The sequence below is a fragment of the Urocampus carinirostris genome, chromosome 9, assembly GCF_059441175.1.
Source record: "Urocampus carinirostris isolate Australia breed hairy pipefish chromosome 9, RoL_Ucar_1.0, whole genome shotgun sequence".
In the NCBI taxonomy this organism is placed as follows: domain Eukaryota; kingdom Metazoa; phylum Chordata; class Actinopteri; order Syngnathiformes; family Syngnathidae; genus Urocampus; species Urocampus carinirostris.
Window position 1 is genome coordinate 19203913 of NC_142357.1, and position 20433 is coordinate 19224345.

At 42.3% G+C, this 20433-nt stretch overlaps 2 protein-coding genes across 4 annotated transcripts; one reads left to right on the forward strand and one right to left on the reverse strand.

Moving 5' to 3' along the window:
- Positions 1–561: 561 nt before the first annotated feature.
- stx5a (syntaxin 5A) lies at positions 562–9549 on the forward strand. Of its 2 annotated transcripts, XM_088344808.1 has the most exons (12): positions 562–698; positions 1085–1236; positions 3891–3961; positions 4582–4637; positions 4728–4798; positions 4876–4992; positions 5135–5191; positions 5278–5359; positions 6779–6865; positions 7014–7117; positions 7408–7529; positions 8583–9549. In XM_088344808.1, exons 2-12 carry the CDS (start codon positions 1174–1176, stop codon positions 8740–8742), a joined length of 990 nt encoding a protein of 329 aa, XP_088200934.1. In that variant the 5' UTR covers positions 562–698; positions 1085–1173; the 3' UTR covers positions 8743–9549. The 2 variants fall into 2 exon arrangements, with proteins under 2 accessions (XP_088200934.1, XP_088200935.1); XM_088344809.1 differs by lacking the exon at positions 6779–6865.
- Positions 9550–14264: 4715 nt separating this feature from the next.
- LOC148359515 (protein RD3) lies at positions 14265–18275 on the reverse strand. Of its 2 annotated transcripts, none has more exons than XM_088344811.1 (3): positions 17933–18275; positions 17492–17850; positions 14265–15498 (listed from the first exon to the last, which is right to left on the reverse strand). In XM_088344811.1, the coding sequence occupies exons 2-3, from the start codon at positions 17815–17817 to the stop codon at positions 15132–15134; spliced, it is 693 nt and encodes a 230-aa protein (XP_088200937.1). In that variant the 5' UTR covers positions 17818–17850; positions 17933–18275; the 3' UTR covers positions 14265–15131. The 2 variants fall into 2 exon arrangements, with proteins under 2 accessions (XP_088200937.1, XP_088200936.1); XM_088344810.1 differs by having other exon boundaries at positions 17492–17817; positions 17892–18275.
- Between the last annotated feature and the right edge of the window lie 2158 nt (positions 18276–20433).

The window sequence follows — 20433 nt, forward strand, 5'->3', positions numbered from 1 at the left end:
GCCCTGCGATTGGCTGGCAACCAGTTCAGGGTGTCCCCTGCCCACTGCCCGATGATTGCTGGGATGGGCTCCAGCACCTCCGCGACCCTACTGAGGATAAGCGGTGCAGCTAATGAGAGATGAGATATTGTAGTGATATTTTTATTATTTTTGTTCGGCGGGCCAGATTGAAATCCCAGACAGGCCGCATGTGGGCCACGGTCCGTAGTTTGCACTACACCATACAGCAACATCTAGTGTCAAATAATACACACTGTCTCTTTAGAGGAAAAAATTAAACATCCGTTTTTTTACTCTTTTTTTTCTCATCAAAGATTCTTAATCGATCAATTATGTTAATTTATTGATCATTTTTTTCGAGGCAGGCTACCACAATTATTACTTGTATTCTTTTCCGTATCTTAAGACCTGTAATGGTAATGATTTATTAGCATAGAATACTGATATATTAAAGCAAAACTAATGTTTTCGTTTAATCGATAGTTAAATTAAAAAAAATAAATCACACGAGTACATTTGAGTGTAGCGGCCCCTAACGGTAAACAATTTTATTACGTGGGAGTTGGATGAAGTCAACGTGGCAGTGACGTCAAAACCGGAAATGCCCTAGATCGGCACTCTAATCGAGGCTGACTAGTTCTTGTTTTTCTCTTTTTTACGCTATTGTCGACATTAAAATGGTGTAGTTTGGGCCACAAGTAAGTCCTGTTATGTTCGTCTTTACCAATCTCTGCGTGTCATTTAGTCCTATGGAGGAACATTCGTTCGAATCTGTGCGAGATAAAGCAAATACGATGCAACCTGTTTCTGATGCTAACGTTAGCCTTAGCCAGCTAAACTACGATTAGCTGTGACGTCAGTGACTGCGTTGGAGTGCAATGACTAACACACGAGTATTTTGGAAAAATTAAGCAATGTTTTCTGTCTCATGTGTGGTCTTCCTGCATATTTTGTTAACTACCAGTGTATCAAGCTAACTGGAGGGCTAAAGCTAAACACTTGTATTTAGCTATTTCGTCATGGCGCAATGAAAAAAAAAATCTCCCACCATATGGAAGTTTGTTTTTGCCCTTTATGTCCACAGAGCAATCTAAGGACAAGGACGAGCACTTTGGTGCTGCTCGACCGTACATGTTTTAGTGGGCCGGTGCCAAACGTTTTACCGGCCTCAGGATGACGTGCCGCGACCGGACCATCGAGTTTCAGTCGGCCTGCAAATCTCTCCAAGGCAGACAGGTTAGTTCATTAAATGTTTCTGCGAACATTACTGCTGATATGCGATTAGTTCTGCTTGCTATTTCAGTACTCGTTATTTATTGTAGTTAAAATGCATAGATATCAACATCCGCAGCCAAAGCCAAATCATGTGTAACGAAAGAGCAAGACGAAACAAAGTGCCCCCCAAAAAAGAATGATTTAAACATAAAATTGTGTACTGACTTGCTTAAACAGCTCTAAATTAAAAAAAAAAGATAACTGACTGGCATATTACTATCTGTTGACCAGTGACGCCGTCTAAGTTTGGTGTCTGTTGAGGCACAGTAAGATTTACAAATAAACAAACTTATCCACATTTGATCAGCAGAGAAAGAAAGCTACATATAAACTGTTGTCGAGTCGTGTTTATTTGTAGAGTCCTTAAATACAAGAAGTCTCAAAGGGATGCCCAGACTATTACAAACTACAGACTAATGTTACACCATCCCCTGATCTCAAACCTACATGAAGGCAAGAAACAACTCAAAACCTCAGCATGAGGATAATGAAGAAACCTTGAGAAGGGACCACACATGGAGGATGACCAGGCTGCAATGGATGTTGCATTAACAAACATTAAAAAATATAAAATAAGGTATAATATCATGACCGGGGGGCAGCACGGCGACGCAGTGGTTAGCGTGTGTGCGGCACAGTTTTGAGGTCATGAGATCAAACCTTCCTGGGTGTAGTTTGCATGTGCTTGCGTGGGTTTCCTCCCACATTCCAAAAAACATGCACGTCCGGTTAATTGGCCGGTCCAAATTGTCCCTAGGTGTGAATGAGAGCGTGAATTGTCTGTCCCTGTGTGCCCTGCGACTGGCTGGCAACCAGTTCAGGATGTCCCCTGCCCACTGCCCGAAGACAGCTGGGATGGGCTCCAGCACCCTCACGACCGTACTGAGGATAAGCGGTGCAGATAATGGATGGTTGGATGGATAATGACCAGGTTGCAATGGATGTAGCATTGATTTAAGCTGAGATTTAAACAGTTCCACTGAGAGACTTCATGTTTACTTAAGAAATTTTCATTTTTGATTCAACACACACATTATAAACATTGATACAAAATACTGAAATTCTGAGGATTATGATAACGTGTTTTTGTCTCAATTTACTAATGAAGTCTGAGCTGCTCTTTTGATTGAAAACAATCCTCCATTATGAATAAAAGTTTATGCAACGAGAAAAAAATAATACTGAATTGCTTGACTTGCTGTTATCTTGCTTATCCTATCACCAACTCTATTGTTTGGAGTTGCGGTGTGCGCCAAATTAGAATCCTTAATCTCACTGTCCCTTTCTGCCATGAGGCAAGACTTTTGCCTGCCTCACTCTGTTTCTGCTGATGCTCAGCACAATCATACGTTACATACTTATTGTATTAAAAATGTTCATAATATAATGTGACAATTCAGGTGTTTTTTTTAAAATAAATTACATAAAAAAAAAATTAACACTCAATAATATAGCTATTTAATATATTTAAAATTTTATATTTCCAGGATGACAGATGAGACACGGCCTCATCTGCCTCCCATGACTGTACATCACTGCTATTTGTTGTAAATATTTCAATTAATGTTTCTCTTAACATAAAAAGACATTTAAGTGCTTTTAAAACAAAAACTATCGGACGAAAAGGTTTAACCAGATGAAGTAAAACTGCAGGGAGAGGTAGAATGCAAATAACACCGGTAGTTTGGGTAAAGTGGCATGTTGTGATGAAAATTAAACAAGTTGTAGCGGCAACATTGATAAATCTGTGTCTTCTTTTTTGATATGTACATATTTTGCTGGGTATTTTAGCTTTTAATGGACCAGACTGTAAATAGTGACAAGAAAACCAGAAAAGGATCAAACTGAAGATGTGGGCGCAGTCTAATGCAAGAAACAAGTCACACTCAGTGGAATGCTCTTCCCCCTGAGATTCGATCTGCAACCTCAGTGGAAATGTTTAAATCTAAACTTAAAACTCACTTCTACTCCATTGCATACAAATAACCTACTCCTCTTGTCGGTTGAAAATAGTTTGTGTAATATAGTGTAACAATCTGTGAAGCCCTTTGAGACTCTTCGTGGTTTAGGGCTATACAAATAAAAATGACTTGACTTGACACTCACACAATGACCACAATCAAATAATAATATTAAATTCTCCTCGCACATAGGGGATGAACTGATTAAATGTCACAAACATAGTACGTGTTTATGTATTTAAACTGTTGATAGTTGGCTCTGTGGTGTTAGCAAGCAAAAAGTGCGTCTAGCTGCTAAAACAACGTGGCATCAAGGGGGCTGTTGAGAAACTCATAATAAAAGGTAGAGCGCCCGTTTTGCAAGCTTTTCCATTTCCTTCTCGTGTGTAAAACGAAAAATAAGGAGCTTCAAAAACTTTTACTTGCAGAAAATTTGCTACATCCCTACTGGGGTGGCCATTCTTAAAGTCATTGCCTTTTTATTCTTACAATAAAAACTTAATATTTGCTGTTCATCTAAATCTAATTCACATACATGATTGGACATATTCGTCATATGTAAACATGCTATTTTTCCAATTGAAACATACCTGTAACAACTGTTTTTGTTTGTGTCACCGTGTCTTCATGTTTTTTGCTTTGTGTTCCTGATAGAATGGCGTGCAGCCCAACAAGCCAGTTCTCAATGCACTCAGGCAGCGCAGTGACTTCACAGTTATGGCCAAGTAAGTCAATTACCGTAGGATGGTTATGAAGAAAACAAAAAGGTTTGAAAAATCAGGATGACGGTTTTACATAAGCAACATTTTTATGGCAATGTCTTGGCACAAAACCATTGCTACGAGAAAATGTTTTTTGTTGTTGTTAACTTTTACCCCATCATCAAAACAGTAGGATTTCTTAATCCTTGATGACATTGTCAAACTAATAAGTGAGGAAAAATTTACACTTTTTTTGTTTATTAGAAAACAATAGACTTGTCTTTATTGTCATAATCATCGTAGTGTGCATTTCTTACGAGATAAGCTGTGGCACTCTAGTATAAACATTTAAGAAAAAACTTTAAAGATAAAAAAATAAAATGGGGGGGAAGTATTTTGTTATGTGTATATATATATATATATATATATATATACACACACACATATGAGATTAAGGTTGGCTGTTTTTGTAGAAAATAACGTAGGGTATATGCTGCTTTCTTTTTATATTACAAAAATATGTATGATCCCAGGTTAGTGTTCTAAATTAATCTCTTGAAATAGATGATTGATTTTTTTCTGTGTAGTTGTGTGTCCTTAAATAAGTTGGATTTAGTTTATGCTGAATGTTGTTTTACTTGCAGGAGAATTGGAAAAGACTTAAGTAATACATTTGCCAAGTTGGAAAAGCTCACAATTTGTAAGTTACATCTATTTCAGTTTGCCTTGAATTTACTTGTTATATACTAATGTGTATTTACTGAGACTTTATAACATTTTTGGTTTGCAGTGGCCAAAAGGAAATCCTTATTTGATGACAAGGCGGTGGAAATTGAAGAGCTCACGTATATCATTAAACAAGTAGGTGAACATAAACTCTCAAAATATACATTTTACATTGTATCCCTTGTATTTAACAATTGTATTTGATTTTGTAGGACATCAACAGTCTAAATAAACAGATAGCACAGCTGCAAGACTTAATCAAGTCACATGGAGCGCCAGGAGGAAAACACATTCAAACTCACTCTAACACTATTGTGGTGTCCTTACAGGTAAAACGCTCACATCTTTGCCTTTTATGTATTTTATTGCCTTTTCTTTTGCTGGCGGTTACCACAATTTTGGGGCATAATTGTTAGGTTAAGATGAGCACAAAAATAGAAGAGATAAGGTTTTTCTTTTCTTCCTCATCAGTCCAAACTGGCTTCAATGTCCAACGACTTCAAGTCCGTTTTGGAAGTCAGGACCGAGGTGAGTAATGCTTTTGGTCCGATCGATAGTGGCAGCTGAAATAAAGTCAAGACATATTTATTGCATTTGCTGTGGTTTGCTTGCAGAACTTGAAGCAGCAGCGCAGCAGAAGAGAGCAGTTCTCCCAACCTCCTGCCGCTTCTTCTCCACTCATGGCCAATAATTTTAGTAAGTGGCCTCCCTATCGCGATCTCACTGCTGCCTACATAAGCACTCACTCTTCATGTGAAACTGTTTACAATTTTTTTTCTCAAACGTAAAGTGAGACTTTAGTGGAGGGGTAACATGCTCCATCTCACTGTCCTCTGGGATTGGTAAAATATTAGTTTTCAAAGTTACATTTTTGTTTTTCAATTGGACTGATTGAACAGGTCCCTCATTACTGATTAGGCCATGAAATAGAGTTAAAATATCTGTGTACAAGTATTTTGAGTAAAAATACTAAAGTCAATTTATTCGAACTTTGAAGAGAACAATCACAAATTTTCCATCGTTATGCAAACGTGGTACACACTTTCAATTGATATCATCGTGCAACATAGATTTAATATCTCCTTTGCAACAATAACATCTCACATGAAACTGCCCTATACAAAACCAGTGTAATTGCTTGTCATGATGCCAAAAGAAAAATTTGCAATTGTTTTTCTGGCCTGAAATAAATGCAGTTGCTTGTATTGGACATGGTATAAAGCACTTTGGGTCATGCACAACCTGACATTAAGTTTTTCCTAAGACCAAAAACCATGCTTGCTATTTATTGACCAATCACATTCAAAGATTTGATCGTTAACGTGTTCCAGTTTTCAAGTCATGTTTAAACTGTGCCTGATCTGAATTGATTGTCATGCAAACAGATTTCCCTTTTATACGATTAAATTTGCCAAATACAAATATTTTTATTTAACTTTTACAATGTAATATTTGTGGTATTTTTGTGAAGATCGTGCTTTTTTAAGGTAGGAATGCATCAAAGGGGAGATGTATTGTATTTGTTAAGTGAACACAAAATAAGGTGATTTTAAGTGACCAAGAGCATCTTGACTTTTAATTTTGAAAAGCACATAAGCTGTAGCTGAATTGAATATTTTCTATACAAAATATGGTGTCTGACTTTGAACTAACTTGTGCTGCTAAAAACAATAAGAAGGCGTCAAAAGACGGTCAATTATGATGGTTTATCATTTAGATAAAGAAATTCTGGTTCAAGGTCATCTGCATTTTACTTTATTAACTATTTTTTAAAAATCTGCTTTTTTTTTGTACCAATGCGGATAAATTTGCTCAGGTTGATAGTCAAATATTTCTGTCAACCCCTGATTAGGATGCAACAGTCTGAGGATTTATGTAAATTCACATGCAGCCTCTACACAACAGGAAGCTACTATTGATTTCTAGAACTCATTCTGTGGCAAGATTTTTCAAATTCTTAAAGTGCTGTTGTTGCATTAAAAAGACGGTATATTCCTTGAAATTCTCAAAGTACTCGCAGTACATTTGAGTTTAGTGCCAGTGTGCTTTAAGTAAAAGCTGGCTTTGAATGACTGTATTCGGCCCTCCAGTAATGAAAAAATGAAAACATTTTAGGGAGCCGCAAAAAAGGGGCCCAGGAGCCGCATGCAGCTCGCGAGCCGCGCAATGACTACCAGGGCTTTACAACCTCATATGTAAAAGGTATTTTCTTGGACTGCTTGTCTTTCTCAGCGTGTATCATGAAAAGCCTGCCCCTTTATTCTGCTTTTGCTTGCTTGCTTTTGGTTTTGCACACGTGAGCGCTTTGAACTTGTGTCTTGTCTTGTTCTTTGTTTTATGCGCTCCGCAGAAAGTTCAGTCCTGATGCAGGATGAGTCCCGAAGTCTGGGCGACGTGGCCATCGACATGGACTCGCAAGCAAATCCTCTTCAACTCCAGCTCATTGACGAACAGGTCGGTTTGTTTTCTTCACACTCCAATTGTGCAAAAAAACAAGTGTTTACTGCACTATAGTAGGACTGTGAATCTCAGCGAAGTAACAATCCTGTAATGTGTAGAACGCAAGAAAACAAGAATACAAAACTCTGTCAGACTTAAAAAACAACAAGAAAATATTAAATCCAAACATTAACCAATTCGGACTGATAAAGATTTGTATAATTTTTGTGAGTATAAACCTGCAAAAACAATGCATCATGATGTTGATCTGGAATCCTTATTAATAAAGCCACGTGTTTTCTTAGGACTCATATATTCAGAGCCGCGCAAACACCATGCAGAACATCGAGAGCACCATCGTGGAATTGGGCTCAATCTTCCAACAGCTGGCACACATGGTCAAAGAGCAGGAGGAGACCATTCAGAGGTGTGGCAATTAGAGGAAATGTATCTCCTATTATGTTTTAGCAATATATTGACTGAGGCACGTAAACATTCAACAATAGTTATAAAGATGAGGGTTTTAGTTGTCATTAACTTCAATTTTAAGAAAACTTAAAATGCAGGCTAAACCAAGGCACACACCTGGCACCAACCGCGTGGGTGATTTAAGACTATTGGAGTGATTATAAAAACTAGCTCATATTTAGTACTGCGCCAAAAGAAAATGCAAATGAAGGCTGTGTTGCGTTAAATGTGAGTCCTATCGATCTAGACAAGAGTGTCAGGGCAACCATACTGTGAAGAATAGTGCCTGATTGTAACACAAATGTGTCTTTTTGTGTTGTTATTGGTGTCCGCCGCCGTGATAAACCAAATTGCATTTGCTGTTATTCCACGAGGATTAAAAGAAACATCGGTGACCTGACAGTGAAGTTGATACAGAATGGGAAGTGTAGAGTTTTTGAGAACGCCCGCTCCTGGTCAATTCATATGTGTAATTTTTGAGGTTTTGATTTGTGGGTGAAAAGGTTGAAATATCTTGAGTACGTAGTCAATATTAAATAAAGTACCGCCAACCCCCGTTTTTTTTTTTATATGAATTATATGAATGATGTCGGCTAATTAATCCTCTAGAAGGGCATCATGAAAGTTTTCAGAAGTCAACGCTCGCCTTTGTCCTCTGTCCTCCGCTCACTCAAGGGATTTGGCAACCGAGCACCGAAATTATCAAACACGTTTAATACTCTACACCATTGGTGCCTTCACCGTTTTTTTCCAAATATTTTCCGCTTACATCTGACTGAATGAAAATAACAGAAGTTGTTATTAATCATAGTTTAATTGAAGTTATGTAAAGTAATTATATATTTTTGGACTACTTTTGCTGGGAAAAAATATTTTTCGAGCCATGAAAAAAAAAAGAATACGTCTCACCGCAGTTAAAGCCTCGGTGTTTAAAAAGTAGCAGCTTGTTGTCCGGAATTTACGATACATATATTTATTAATGTATTTAATGTTGACATAACATTTTTCTCAGGATCGATTCCAACGTGGAGGACACGCAGTTGAATGTGGAGGCGGCACACTCGGAGATCCTCAAGTACTTCCAGTCGGTGTCGTCCAACCGCTGGCTGATGATCAAGATCTTTCTTGTCCTGGTCATCTTCTTCATCATATTTGTTGTATTCTTCGCCTGAGGGAGATAAGAGGAAACGCACCAAAAGGCAGACATTTTATGCAGGATGGACTTCCAAACGCAAGCTTGGTGATGACACAGAAGGAATGCAGATTTTTAATCAAGTGTGGAAGTAGGGAACATTTTTCCCCTTGTGAGACAAAACTGATGTTATCATAAATATCCATTTTCTTAGTGAGTCAACTGGAAAGCAGTACTAAATTGTACTTTGACCAATAATTCATAAACGTTTATGGTGTTATTATTATGGTTTGATTCTGCAAACTGAATTTAGATTTATATATATTGTGTCATAGTTCAAAGCCAAACTGAAAGCATGCTTTCCCGGATGAAAAACGGTTTCCTTGTTTTTTTTTTTTTTATCTCACTGCTTCAAACTGAATTCCAGCCACAAATTTGTAATGTTGCAGTGAATTTATTTTTAATTTGCCAAACTGAGCGTGAAACATTTGCAACTCAAAAAGAACTTTTCTGAACGAAACTCAAGCTCGGACTAAGTGCTCAAGATGGAAAAGAATGAGCACATAAGGTGAACCCGTCACGGACATAAAGGGGTTTTCCTGTTGAACATCAGCATTTATGAAGGGTTTTGTTTCTGACCCGGATGTGTCTGCACGGATGACCTTTTGCACATACACGCCCCCACCCTGTATTCAACTATTGTGCAGAATGTTATTTAAATGACCAATTTTTTTTCCCCTGTATATTTTTCTTTTGAGCCGACTGCCTTGACTTTCGTGTACAAGGTGCAAATAGTGATAAACGATGTATTGATCAGAAAGTGCATATTAATAAAACAATAACGAGGTGTTGGCTTTCATAGGATTTTCTTATGGCTGCAAGAGAATTAGGCAGCATTAGTATAAGAAGAGGTCTGCCCAACTATCAGAATAGTCATATATTTCTTACCATGTCAGTAAAATGTGAGGTGAGCCAAATATTGACAAAATATTTATTAATAAAATTCAGACATGATCAATACACATCAAATTATTCTGGGAAATTCAAGTGCCACAACACTGAACAAATCTGGGAGAGACTCTGTGTAGAGCCACTGCTTTGAGAGGAATCAGTTGAGGTGGCTCAGGCATCTGACAAGGATGCCTCCCTCGGGAGGTGTTCCGGGCATGTCCCACTGGCAGGAGGCCCCAGAGGCGACCCAGGACACGCTGGAGAGACTATGTCTCTAGGCTGGCCTTGTGCACACCTCGGGATCCTGTCGGATGAGCTGGAGGAAGTGGCTGGGGATGGGGACGTCTGGGCTCCCCTGTTAAGGCTGCTGCCCCTGTGACCCGACCCTGGATAAGCGGAAGACGATGGATGGATGTATTTTATTGAATCTTCATAGGTTGAGCAATTAGCATTTAACGTACATGACATGAGCCTCACATAAAAGGAATTGGCATAGTTGTCCTCCATCTTGCTGCTACGGGTACCTAGAAAACCGCAATAAGTGAAGTAAATGATGCATTTTGGTAACTATGAGTCTCCATAGTTAGTATTTTTCCTTTTCTGTTGCACTGCACCATACAGTGACATTGTGGTGAAATAATACACACTGGATCTTTAACATAGGTGTGGACACATACACTTGATATGTTTTGGTCTAACACAGTAGCCAATAGTTGTTGACCATTCAATGCCAAGCGTTTTTCACCAATTTGACTGTTTTTGAAGCCTTATCCATCCATCCATCCATTGTCTTCCGCTTATCCGAGGTCGGGTCGCGGAGGCAGCAGCGTTAAAAGGGAAGCCCAGACGTCCCTATCCCCAGCCACTTCCTCCAGCTCATCCGACGGGACCCCGAGGCGTTCCCAAGCCAGCCGAGAGACATAGTCTCTCCAACGTGTCCTGGGCCGCCCCCGGGGCCTCCTGCCGGTGGGACATGCCCGGAACACCTCCCGAGGGAGGCGTCCAGGAGGCATCCTTATTAGATGCCCGAGCCACCTCAACTGGCTCCTCTCAACGCGGAGGAGCAGTGGCTCTACTCCGAGTCCCTCCCGGATGACTGAGCTTCTCACCCTATCTCTAAGGGAGAACCCAGCCACCCTGCGGAGGAAACTCATTTCGGCCGCTTGTATCCGGGATCGAGTTCTTTCGGTCATGACCCAAAGTTCATGACCATAGGTGAGGGTAGGAACGTAGATGGACTGGTAGATCGAGAGCTTTGCCTTTCGGCTCAGCTCCCTCTTCACCACGACAGACCGGTACAGGGTCCGAATGACGGCAGACGCTGCACCGACCCGTCTGTCGATCTCCCGTTCCATCCTACCCTCACTCGTGAACAAGACCCCAAGATACTTGAACTCCTCCACTTGGGGCAAGACCTCCTCCCCGACACGGAGGGAGCATACCACCCTTTTCCGACTGAGAACCATGGCCTCGGACTTGGAGGTGCTGATCCCCATCCCGGCCGCTTCACACTCGGTTGCGAATCGCTCCAGCGAGAGCTGAAGATCACGGGCTGAGGAAGCCAACAGCACCACGTCATCTGCAAAAAGCAGTGACGCAATGCTGAGGCCCCCAAACCGGACTCCATCCCCGCCAAGGCTGCGCCTAGAAATTCTGTCCATAAAAGTTATGAACAGAATCGGTGACAAAGGGCAGCCCTGGCGGAGCCCAACCCTCACCGGGAACGAATCCGACTTATTGCCGGCAATGCGGACCAGACTCTGGCACCGGGCATACAGGGACCGCACAGCCCGGATAAGACTGTGCGGTACCCCATACTCCCGAAGCACCCCCCACAGGGCCTCCCGAGGAACACGGTCGAATGCCTTCTCCAAGTCCACAAAACACATGTAGACCGGACAGGCAAATTCCCATGCACCCTCAAAGACCCTGAAGAGTGTATAGAGCTGGTCCAGTGTTCCACGGCCAGGACGAAAACCACACTGTTCCTCCTGAATCCGAGATTCGACTTCCTGGCGGACCCTCCTCTCCAGTACCCCTGAATAGACCTTACCAGGGAGGCTGAGAAGTGTGATTCCCCTGTAGTTGGAACACACTCTCCGGTCCCCCTTCTTAAAGACGGGAACCACCACCCCAGTCTGCCAGTCCAGAGGCACTGTCCCCGATGTCCACGCGATGTTGCAGAGGCGCGTCAACCATGACACGCCCACAACATCCAGAGCCTTAATGAAGTCTGGGCGGATCTCATCGACCCCCGGGGCCCTGCCACCGAGGAGTTTTTTGACAACCTCGGTGACTTCAACCCCAGTGATACGAGAGCCCAACCCAGAGTCCTCAGGCTCTGCTTCCCCAGAGGAAGACGTGCCGGTGGAATTGAGGAGGTCTTCGAAGTACTCCGCCCACCGATTCACAACGTCCCGGGTCGAGGTCAGCAGCGCCCCATCGGCACTATACACAGTGTCGATGGCACACCGCTTCCTCCCCCTAAGACGTCGGATGGTGGACCAGAATTTCCTCGAAGCCGTTCGGAAGTCGGCTTCCATGGCCTCGCCAAACTCCTCCCATGCCCGAGTTTTTGCCTCGGCAACCGCCAAAGCCGCATTCCGCTTGGCCAGCCGATACCTGCCAGCTGCTTCCAGAGTCCCACAGGCCAGGAAGGCCCGATAAGACTCCTTCTTCAGCTTGACGGCATCCCTCACCGCCGGTGACCACCAACGGGTCTGAGGGTTGCCACCGCGGCAGGCACCGACTACCTTGCGGCCACAGCTCCGATCAGCCGCCTCGACAATGGAGGCGCGGAACATGGTCCACTCGGACTCAATGTCCCCCGCCTCCCTCGGGACATGGGCGAAGTTCTGCCGGAGGTGTGAATTGAAACTTCTTCTGACAGGAGATTCTGCCAGCCGTTCCCAACAGACCCTCACAACACGCTTGGGTCTGCCGGGTCGGGCCGGCATCTTCCCCCACCATCGAAGCCAACTCACCACCAGGTGGTGATCAGTTGACAGCTCCGCCCCTCTCTTCACCCGAGTGTCCAGAACATGCGGCCGCAGGTCCGACGAAACGATGACAAAGTCGATCATCGAACTACGGCCTAGGGTGTCCTGGTGCCAAGTGCACATATGGACACCCTTATGTCTGAAAATGGTGTTCATTATGGACAGACCATGACGAGCACAGAAGTCCAATAACGAAACACCACTCGGGTTCAGGTCAGGGGGGCCGTTCTTCCCAATCACGCCCTTCCAGGTCTCACTGTCATTGCCCACGTGAGCGTTGAAGTCTCCCAGCAGTACGAGGGAGTCCCCAGGGGGCGCGCTCTCAAGCACACCCTCTAAGGACCCCAAGAAGGTTGGGTACTCCGAACTGCTATTTGGTGCATAAGCACAAACAACAGTCAGGACCCGTCCCCCCACCCGAAGGCGGAGGGAGGCTACCCTCTCGTCTACCGGGGTGAACCCCAACGTACAGGCGCCGAGCCGTGGAGCAATTAATATGCCCACACCGGCTCTGCGCCTCTCACCACGGGCAACTCCAGAGTGGAAGAGAGTCCAACCCCTCTCGAGAGGACTGGTACCAGAGCCCAAGCCGTGCGTAGAGGTGAGTCCGACTATATCTAGTCGGAATTTCTCAACCTCACGCACCAACTCGGGCTCCTTCCCTGCCAGAGAGGTAACGTTCCATGTCCCAAAAGCCAGTTTCTGTAGCCGGGGATCGTCGCGCCAAGGACCCCTCCCTTGGCTGCTACCCAGCTCTCTGCGCACCCGACCCCTTTGGCCCCTCCTACAGGTGGTGAGCCCATGGGAAGAGGGTCCCACGTCGTCCCTTCGGGCTGTGCCCGGCCGGCCCCCGTGGGTAAGGGTCCGGCCACCAGGCGCTCGCCAGCGGACCCCACCTCCAGGCCTGGCTCCAGAAGGGGGCCCCGGTAACCCGCGTCCGGGCGAGGGAAATCGAGGACCAAAGTTTTCTCTCATCATTAGGGGTCTTCTGATCTGCGTTTTGTCTGGCCACTCACCTAGGACCTGTTTGCCATGGGTGACCCTACCAGGGGCTTAAAGCCCCCGACAACATAGCTCCTAGGATCATTGGGACACACAAACTCCTCCACCACGATAAGGTAGCAGATCAAGGAGGAGCCTTATAATGAATTAAATTATTGTTTCTAAGTAGCATTCTCGACTTGTGTGAAATAAAATAATATTAATAACAAAGTGTATTATTGTAATTGTGATTTACAGTCAAGGGGACAGGACTAAGCTAGACCCCGACTTTTTCTTGAAGGGATTTAAAAAGTCTTTGAAGGGTATATTCATTTTTAAGAAGCAAGTGTATTTTTTTTGTATTGGCTGCAGTTTGCTGAAAATTGTGTGGTACATGTATATACATTTCATGTCTCTTAAACATTTTGGTGGCATAAAAGAATTAATGGCATAAAAAGTGTGCTTTAGCTGGAGGGTTGGGGGTCTTTTCGGAGGCTCACAATTAAATTAAGATTATGATTCAGGGTTGTTAGATATGATTCCCCACACATTTTTTCCATCCACTAAGATTAAAGCGGTTGTAGTGTTTACCAACTATGCATTTGTAAAATAAGCTATGCAACATTTGAAATCATTTCCACTAGTTTATTTAACTCTGGGGAAAGTCATGCAAACTGAAAACATGCAAAACAAGCACACAAACACAAATTAAAGTGCAAATGATTAAAATGATTGATTAGATAATTCAAGTCACTTTCAATTTTTTTTTCTCTTAACAAAAACAATGAGTTTGTTACTTTCGGATGAGTGCAAAGGAGAATTCATGGGATGACAGTTCCTCATTTGGACTCACTGTTCGTTGTTTTGAATATTGTATCATTATCGTTATCGGCCAATCCTGTTGGTGTTCTATAATTTCCACACCTTTGAGGGCTGATCTGTTTCAATAACCTTGAAGATTTTATAAGATGAGGGGCCTCAAAGGAGAGCTTAAGGAAAAGTTGGAATGTTCTGATCTGAGAGCACTTCTTGATGTCTTCTCGCCTTGTTTTGAGTATCTACTAAAGTTTAAACTGAACAAAATGTTTGCCTGAATTTTGAAACTCTGCTGTTAAATTTAATGTCTATTATAGAAAGGAACAGCAGCATATTTAAACTTTTGCAAAGACACTCGGGTACCATCATTTTCTTTTGTGTTTTTTAATCCAGGTGCAAACCGATCATTTTTAATCACTGGGCATACAAAAAGTATAATTTTGTAGTCAGTGTCGCTGGTTTTACTTGATTATAAAGAAAACAAAATTGCTTCTCTCAGGACTGCCTACGGTAGGATGTCTCGTGAGGGAGGACATTTCAGCAGAACACGGGAATGAATCCATTGGCGTAACTGATCCGACCTGCAGGCGGTGTGTTTGACAGCCCTTCTCTACACTATCCCTTCCTCTGTATTTGTGTTGTTTTCTTCTCCAAGCCTTCATCTTTGTCAACTTCTTCATCTTCACGCTGGTGCACTTTGTTCCAAAGGCGCAATGTCCGGCATGCTCCTGCTTCTCCCCTTCCTCACTTGAGCTCTGATGGCCTCCTGCTCCTTGCCATCATCTTCTTGATCCTCATCTGACCAATCCACCTGCTGCTGCATATCGGCTCTAGAACCCCTGAGCCCATTGCCCCTGCAGAAGTAGCCTGACTGAAACTTGTTGCGGAATGTGACAAATGAGAGACTTTTGCTGCGCTGCTGCTTCATCGCTAATGTATTGTGTTGTCCTCCTCCTGCAATCTCCTCCAGGCAGTCGCGGAGAGCCGAGCGAAACAGACGCGGGACCTCGTAGACCTCTGGCTCCATCTGGGATACCAACTTCCTGAACCTTAGGTGAGAGGGAATCCAAGCAAGTTAGTTAACCTTTTACATTTCGGATTTTAAGAAATTCATCGTGACGTTTGTTCAAACGTGGGGTGCGTCGTTTGAGGTTCGAGGTTGAACATTGTAAATACTTGTTTCAGAGAAAATGGCGAAGAAAAACAGTTTATTGTTGAAGAATGCTATTAAGCAGAACTATCACTTTGGTGCTTTTTTTGCATTTTTGATACCCTCTAATGTCTTTCCACAAAGACTAGAGCACTTTGCTTGCATAATAACATTTTGTTGCAAGAATATTGCACTTGAACAAAGCATGAACTTTGCAATACCTTTTTAGCACCTGATGTTCCCGGTGACATGTTAACACGATTTCGGTAAACCCAAATAAGTGGGGGCTCCTCGATGTGTGAACAAACATTTTTGGGTGAAATCCGATGTTTTTGTAAGATTGTTCACATTTCCAGCTAAATGTGACTATTTGCTTCTCCTGTGACTTTTAAGCGTCTCTTATTTGATTGCCATTTTATCCCGCTTACACGAAAGAGGACGTGTGACGTCACACGCAATCCATTGTTAGAGGAAGTGCTCATGGATGCTTACACTGTAGCGTATTTAGCAATTTAAAAGTTCTTGTGCGACCGGAGGCTGAAGAGAGTTGCCCGTTCAAATATGTACTTAATCTCCCATTCCTTCCAATAAATGCTCTACGTGTTTTTGTCCACTGTGCTGTGTTGATTTCTACACTACGCAGAAGAACATGAAAACTGAGCAGCCGCTGCGTAAGAATTGAAGATTAATGAATCGAAGGTTCGCAAGTTGGAGGAAGCTGAAAATGAACCCCGACAAGTTTTTATCCCTGTGTTTTACTTTGTTATCAAAACTTGAATTAACTACAGCCAAACTCAGTTTTGCTACCGCTGTATTTTTAAATTCGTACACGAAAAATTACCCTATATGGCAAGTGCGCCTTCAGTGTGTTAAAATCCGAAATAGAACCAACGACTGAGACTGTGCCCTTTTACATGGTGCGCCCTATGGGTGTGAAGATACAACATATGATAGTATTTTTATGTTTTGGCACTCAATGCATCTGAAAATGTATTTATACGTTATAGCATGGATTGAGTTACCACGATAATCTGCTTTTACTTTTTTTTTACTGTTGTGAAACACATTAAGTATGGGAGGAATGAGAGGACTCCAGTACCCCTGCGATTCTACTGAGGATCAGCGGTCCAGATAATGGATGGATGTTTTCAAACATGGTGCAAGCAGAGGTTTTTTTTTTTGTAAAAATGTCACAAAATACTGCAAACAAGTATTCTAGTGTATTTACCTTCGGTGCAGATGGAGCTGTGTGCATAGCTCCGCTTTCCCAATTAAATTGCTCTGTGTACCTGGCTGGAGTGTTTGGTGTTTACAGTGTGTTTCTATGGGTTTTCATCAAAGTGTCTCAACAGTGTACATAGATTAATTAATGAGCTTATATATTAAGGATTCATTTGCGACGTACAGCCAAAACGGTGTCTGTTGGTGTGACACTTTGACTGTAAACTGTAGTCAGGACTGTGCCCTGTATATCCTGAACTGAACCTTTCTTTCTACAAGCATTAGGTCAGATATCACACCAATAGAACACACCAGTCTCAACTTTGCGCTCAAGACAATTAAAAATGCTTTAAAAATAAATTTGCGTGTCAAAATTTTTATTTCCGAGCCATATGTACTCATGAAAAGAGCCATATCTGGCTCGCGAGCCTTGGGTTCCCTCATCCCTGCCTCAAACGATGCACCCCACCTTTAAACTCAAATATTTACATTGGAAAAAAAAATCAAACGTTCCCTGTTTTTCCAGGTCTTAAAATCTGGCGTACACATCCGTGTACATACTTGCATATCTTCAAACAACACCTCGGTCTCAAGAGGTTAAATATTTTTGATAAAAGAGTTTGATCCTTGTCATGTGCGACAAACAAAAACAATTGACTACTATCTCTCACCTGACAATGAGAGGGCCACATTGGGCGGGTGGCACCTTGGCGCAGAGGTCCTGCAACTCCAGCAGGTCGTCAGGCGTCAATTGGTAGGGCGGCGGGTTTGGCGCGCTTGCCAGCCAAGTGTAGTCGGCAGAGGCGGTCGCGGCAGAACTGCAACTGCCGCTTCGGCGGCGACGCCGGCTTTCGGCAGCCTGCTCCAGGCGGACGCGCTCGGTGCGCTTCACCGTGGCGCCCAGCTCCAACATCAGCGTGTTGGTGACCAGCTCTTCGCTGGTGCGCTGGCCCGGCACTTTGGGCTCCAGGGAGAAGACGGCCGACCAAGGAAACATCTTGTGACAGAAACTGCCTCAGTTTGGAAGATCCTGTAAAATGGATAACGACTGCTCTCATTTACACGTCTAACCTTGAATTCCAAACTGCCGATCACCAAACGAAGTCCTTTACAGAAGTCAGCTCTACTGGGCCGATGGCCTGCAGGCCCTCAGAGAAGCTCCTCCGCTGGACTGCCTCGTTCCTTGTTTGGAGATTGACAATAGACACGGTGGTAATCCTGTCAAGAGATGAGGTGAAGGATGGGATGACCTTAGGTGTGCACACACATTTGAGGTTTCCAATGGGCGATGAAACATCCTGGGAGGCGTTATCCCTCTGTTTATTTTTACGACGGAAAATAAATTGCTATTCTTAACTGCCAGACTGTTTTGATAGTTTCTTACATAACACCTACTGTATGTAATCCCTCTCCCACATAGACAAGTATCAGGTTCGACTATGCCGTGTCGCTTCAGGGTCGGTCCTTGGTATTCTACAACACTCAGCACTTAGTCACCAAATCCCAGATTATATTGCAATCTGCTGCCTACCTGGAATACTATAAATGGGGTGTCATAATGATTATAATCTCATTTGAGGGCCACGCAGTGGTTGCTGCTCAATTTGTTGTTGTGGGAGTTTCATTGTAAAAAATTAACACATAATTGATAACAGACGGAAAATTAGAGTATCACAATAGAGCAGGGGTGTCACAATCATTTTACCGAGCGTAAAGGCTGCCCTCTAAGGGGCTGATGTAACTTATAAATGTAACTAACCTGCAATGTAAAATAGCTCAGAATCGATTACTTACTCAAATCACAAACAGTTGTATTTAAAAATGTATCAAAATATATTTAGTATGTTATTGGCTAAATATAACAAAATCTTCTTGGACCTTCTGGGAAAATTTATTAATTCCAATCGTTGGTATAAAAATGTAAACACTGCGGTATAGTGGCGCTAAGCTGCCAATTCACAGGTAGCGTAGTCGACAAGGACTGTGGGAAATTTAGTTTTTGGTCAAATTAGTCTTGAACCATTTATTCCGCAAATTTCAGACATTTTAAACCCCCGCAGGCCAGATAAAATGATTTGGCAATGAGTGTGACATAAGTGAATTAGAGTACAGTATTTTCAAAACTAAGGCAAAATGCATCATATTTTTTGTAAATAAAAGAGGAATGTATTCATTCTCATAATACCGGGTACATATAACCAAAATACAACAAAAATGGGAATCGTAAAATAACACAAATATGATGACAGTTAAACCTAGGGGCAAGAGGTAAAAGTTGCAGATTTAAAAATGTGCCGATTATATTAAAGACCATAATAATTACTAAATATTAATACTGTAATAATTGAAGGGACACTGTGTAACATTTGACAACTACAGGTATATGGCGCTGTATTGTGTAGTGCAACCGAAAGCAAGTGCTACAAAAGCACAAGGACTCAGAGTAACCGAATTTTATTGATTTTATTTTTTTCTCTTTTCTTGCCCAGTCTTTCAGAAGGTTTTTGGTTTGAAGGGTACCCATAGCATTAAGGTGGTTGACACTCATATCAGCTCCCTTTACTTAGGCCTCATGTTATATCGAATAATGCAAATTTCTCGACCTACAGTATTTTAAAATGCAAGTTTAGACGATAATTCATCTGTATTTGCAAATTCTACTATCAACATTTTATTAAAGGAATGATTTTTTTTTACCACTCAGCAGGTGTGTCAAACATGCGGCTCGCGGGCTGGATCATGCGTGAGTGATTGAGTCTGGCCTGCGAGACCACACTGAGGTTTCAAATATGTCCACAGGATGTCGCAAAAGCTGGGCTGTAATTCTCTCTCTCTCTCTCTCTCTCTCTCTCTCTCTCTCTCTCTCACACACACACATTGTTTCTTTCTCTGTTTTTCCCCAATTCTTTTTTTTTCTCTCTCTCTCTCTTTTTCTTTTTGTCTTTCCTTCTCTTTTTCTTTTTACCGCTACCATTTTCTCTCTTTCTTCTCTCTCATTACATATTTTATTTCCTACTTTCTCTCTTCTCTTTCCCTATCTGTCTTTTTTCTCTCTTTTTACTTTCTCTCTTTCTCTTATTTTCTTTTCCTCTTTCTTGCTTTCTCTCTCTATTTCCTCCTCTTGCTCTCACTCTCTTTTGCTCTCTTTCTTTATATTCTTCTTTCTCTTTCTTTGTCCGTTGTTCTTTCTCCTTTTCTTTTCTGTCTTTAATACTTTTTCTTCCTCTCGCCCCTTCTCTCTCTCTTTCTCTCTCTTTCTCTCTCTCATTTTTCTCCCCTTTTTCTTTTCTCTCTCTTTGAAACACCTGTACTAGGAGGTGCTAAAAACTCACTGTCCCTTTGAGATGCAAACAAACTGCAGAGACGCCTTTGCTGGCCTTATCGTGACACCTGCTAATCCAGTTTCCATGCTTATTTATCAGAAGAAATTATACATGCTTCTATATTTTTTTCCATTGAGAATACTTTTTGTTTGTTGAACTGGTGATATATTGATACTATATATAAAGTACCGTATACTCATACTTATCTGAAAGTTTTATGTTGTACAGCTTGTTCAATAAAGTTTTTTTTAATTATATGCCCTTACAAAGATGGCGTCGCGCGTATGCCT

Bases quoted from the DNA above. Each gene is read 5' to 3' on its own strand.
- LOC148359515 (XM_088344811.1), bottom strand. From the start codon at position 17,817: ATGTTTCCTTGGTCGGCCGTCTTCTCCCTGGAGCCCAAAGTGCCGGGC. The intron at 15,499-17,491 runs GTGAGAGATAGT...CTCTCACCTAAG, and splicing joins TGTGGCCCTCTCATTGTCAG to GTTCAGGAAGTTGGTATCCC.
- stx5a (XM_088344808.1), top strand. From the start codon at position 1,174: ATGACGTGCCGCGACCGGACCATCGAGTTTCAGTCGGCCTGCAAATCT. The intron at 4,638-4,727 runs GTAAGTTACATC...TTTGGTTTGCAG, and splicing joins GTTGGAAAAGCTCACAATTT to TGGCCAAAAGGAAATCCTTA. The intron at 4,993-5,134 runs GTAAAACGCTCA...CTTCCTCATCAG, and splicing joins CTATTGTGGTGTCCTTACAG to TCCAAACTGGCTTCAATGTC.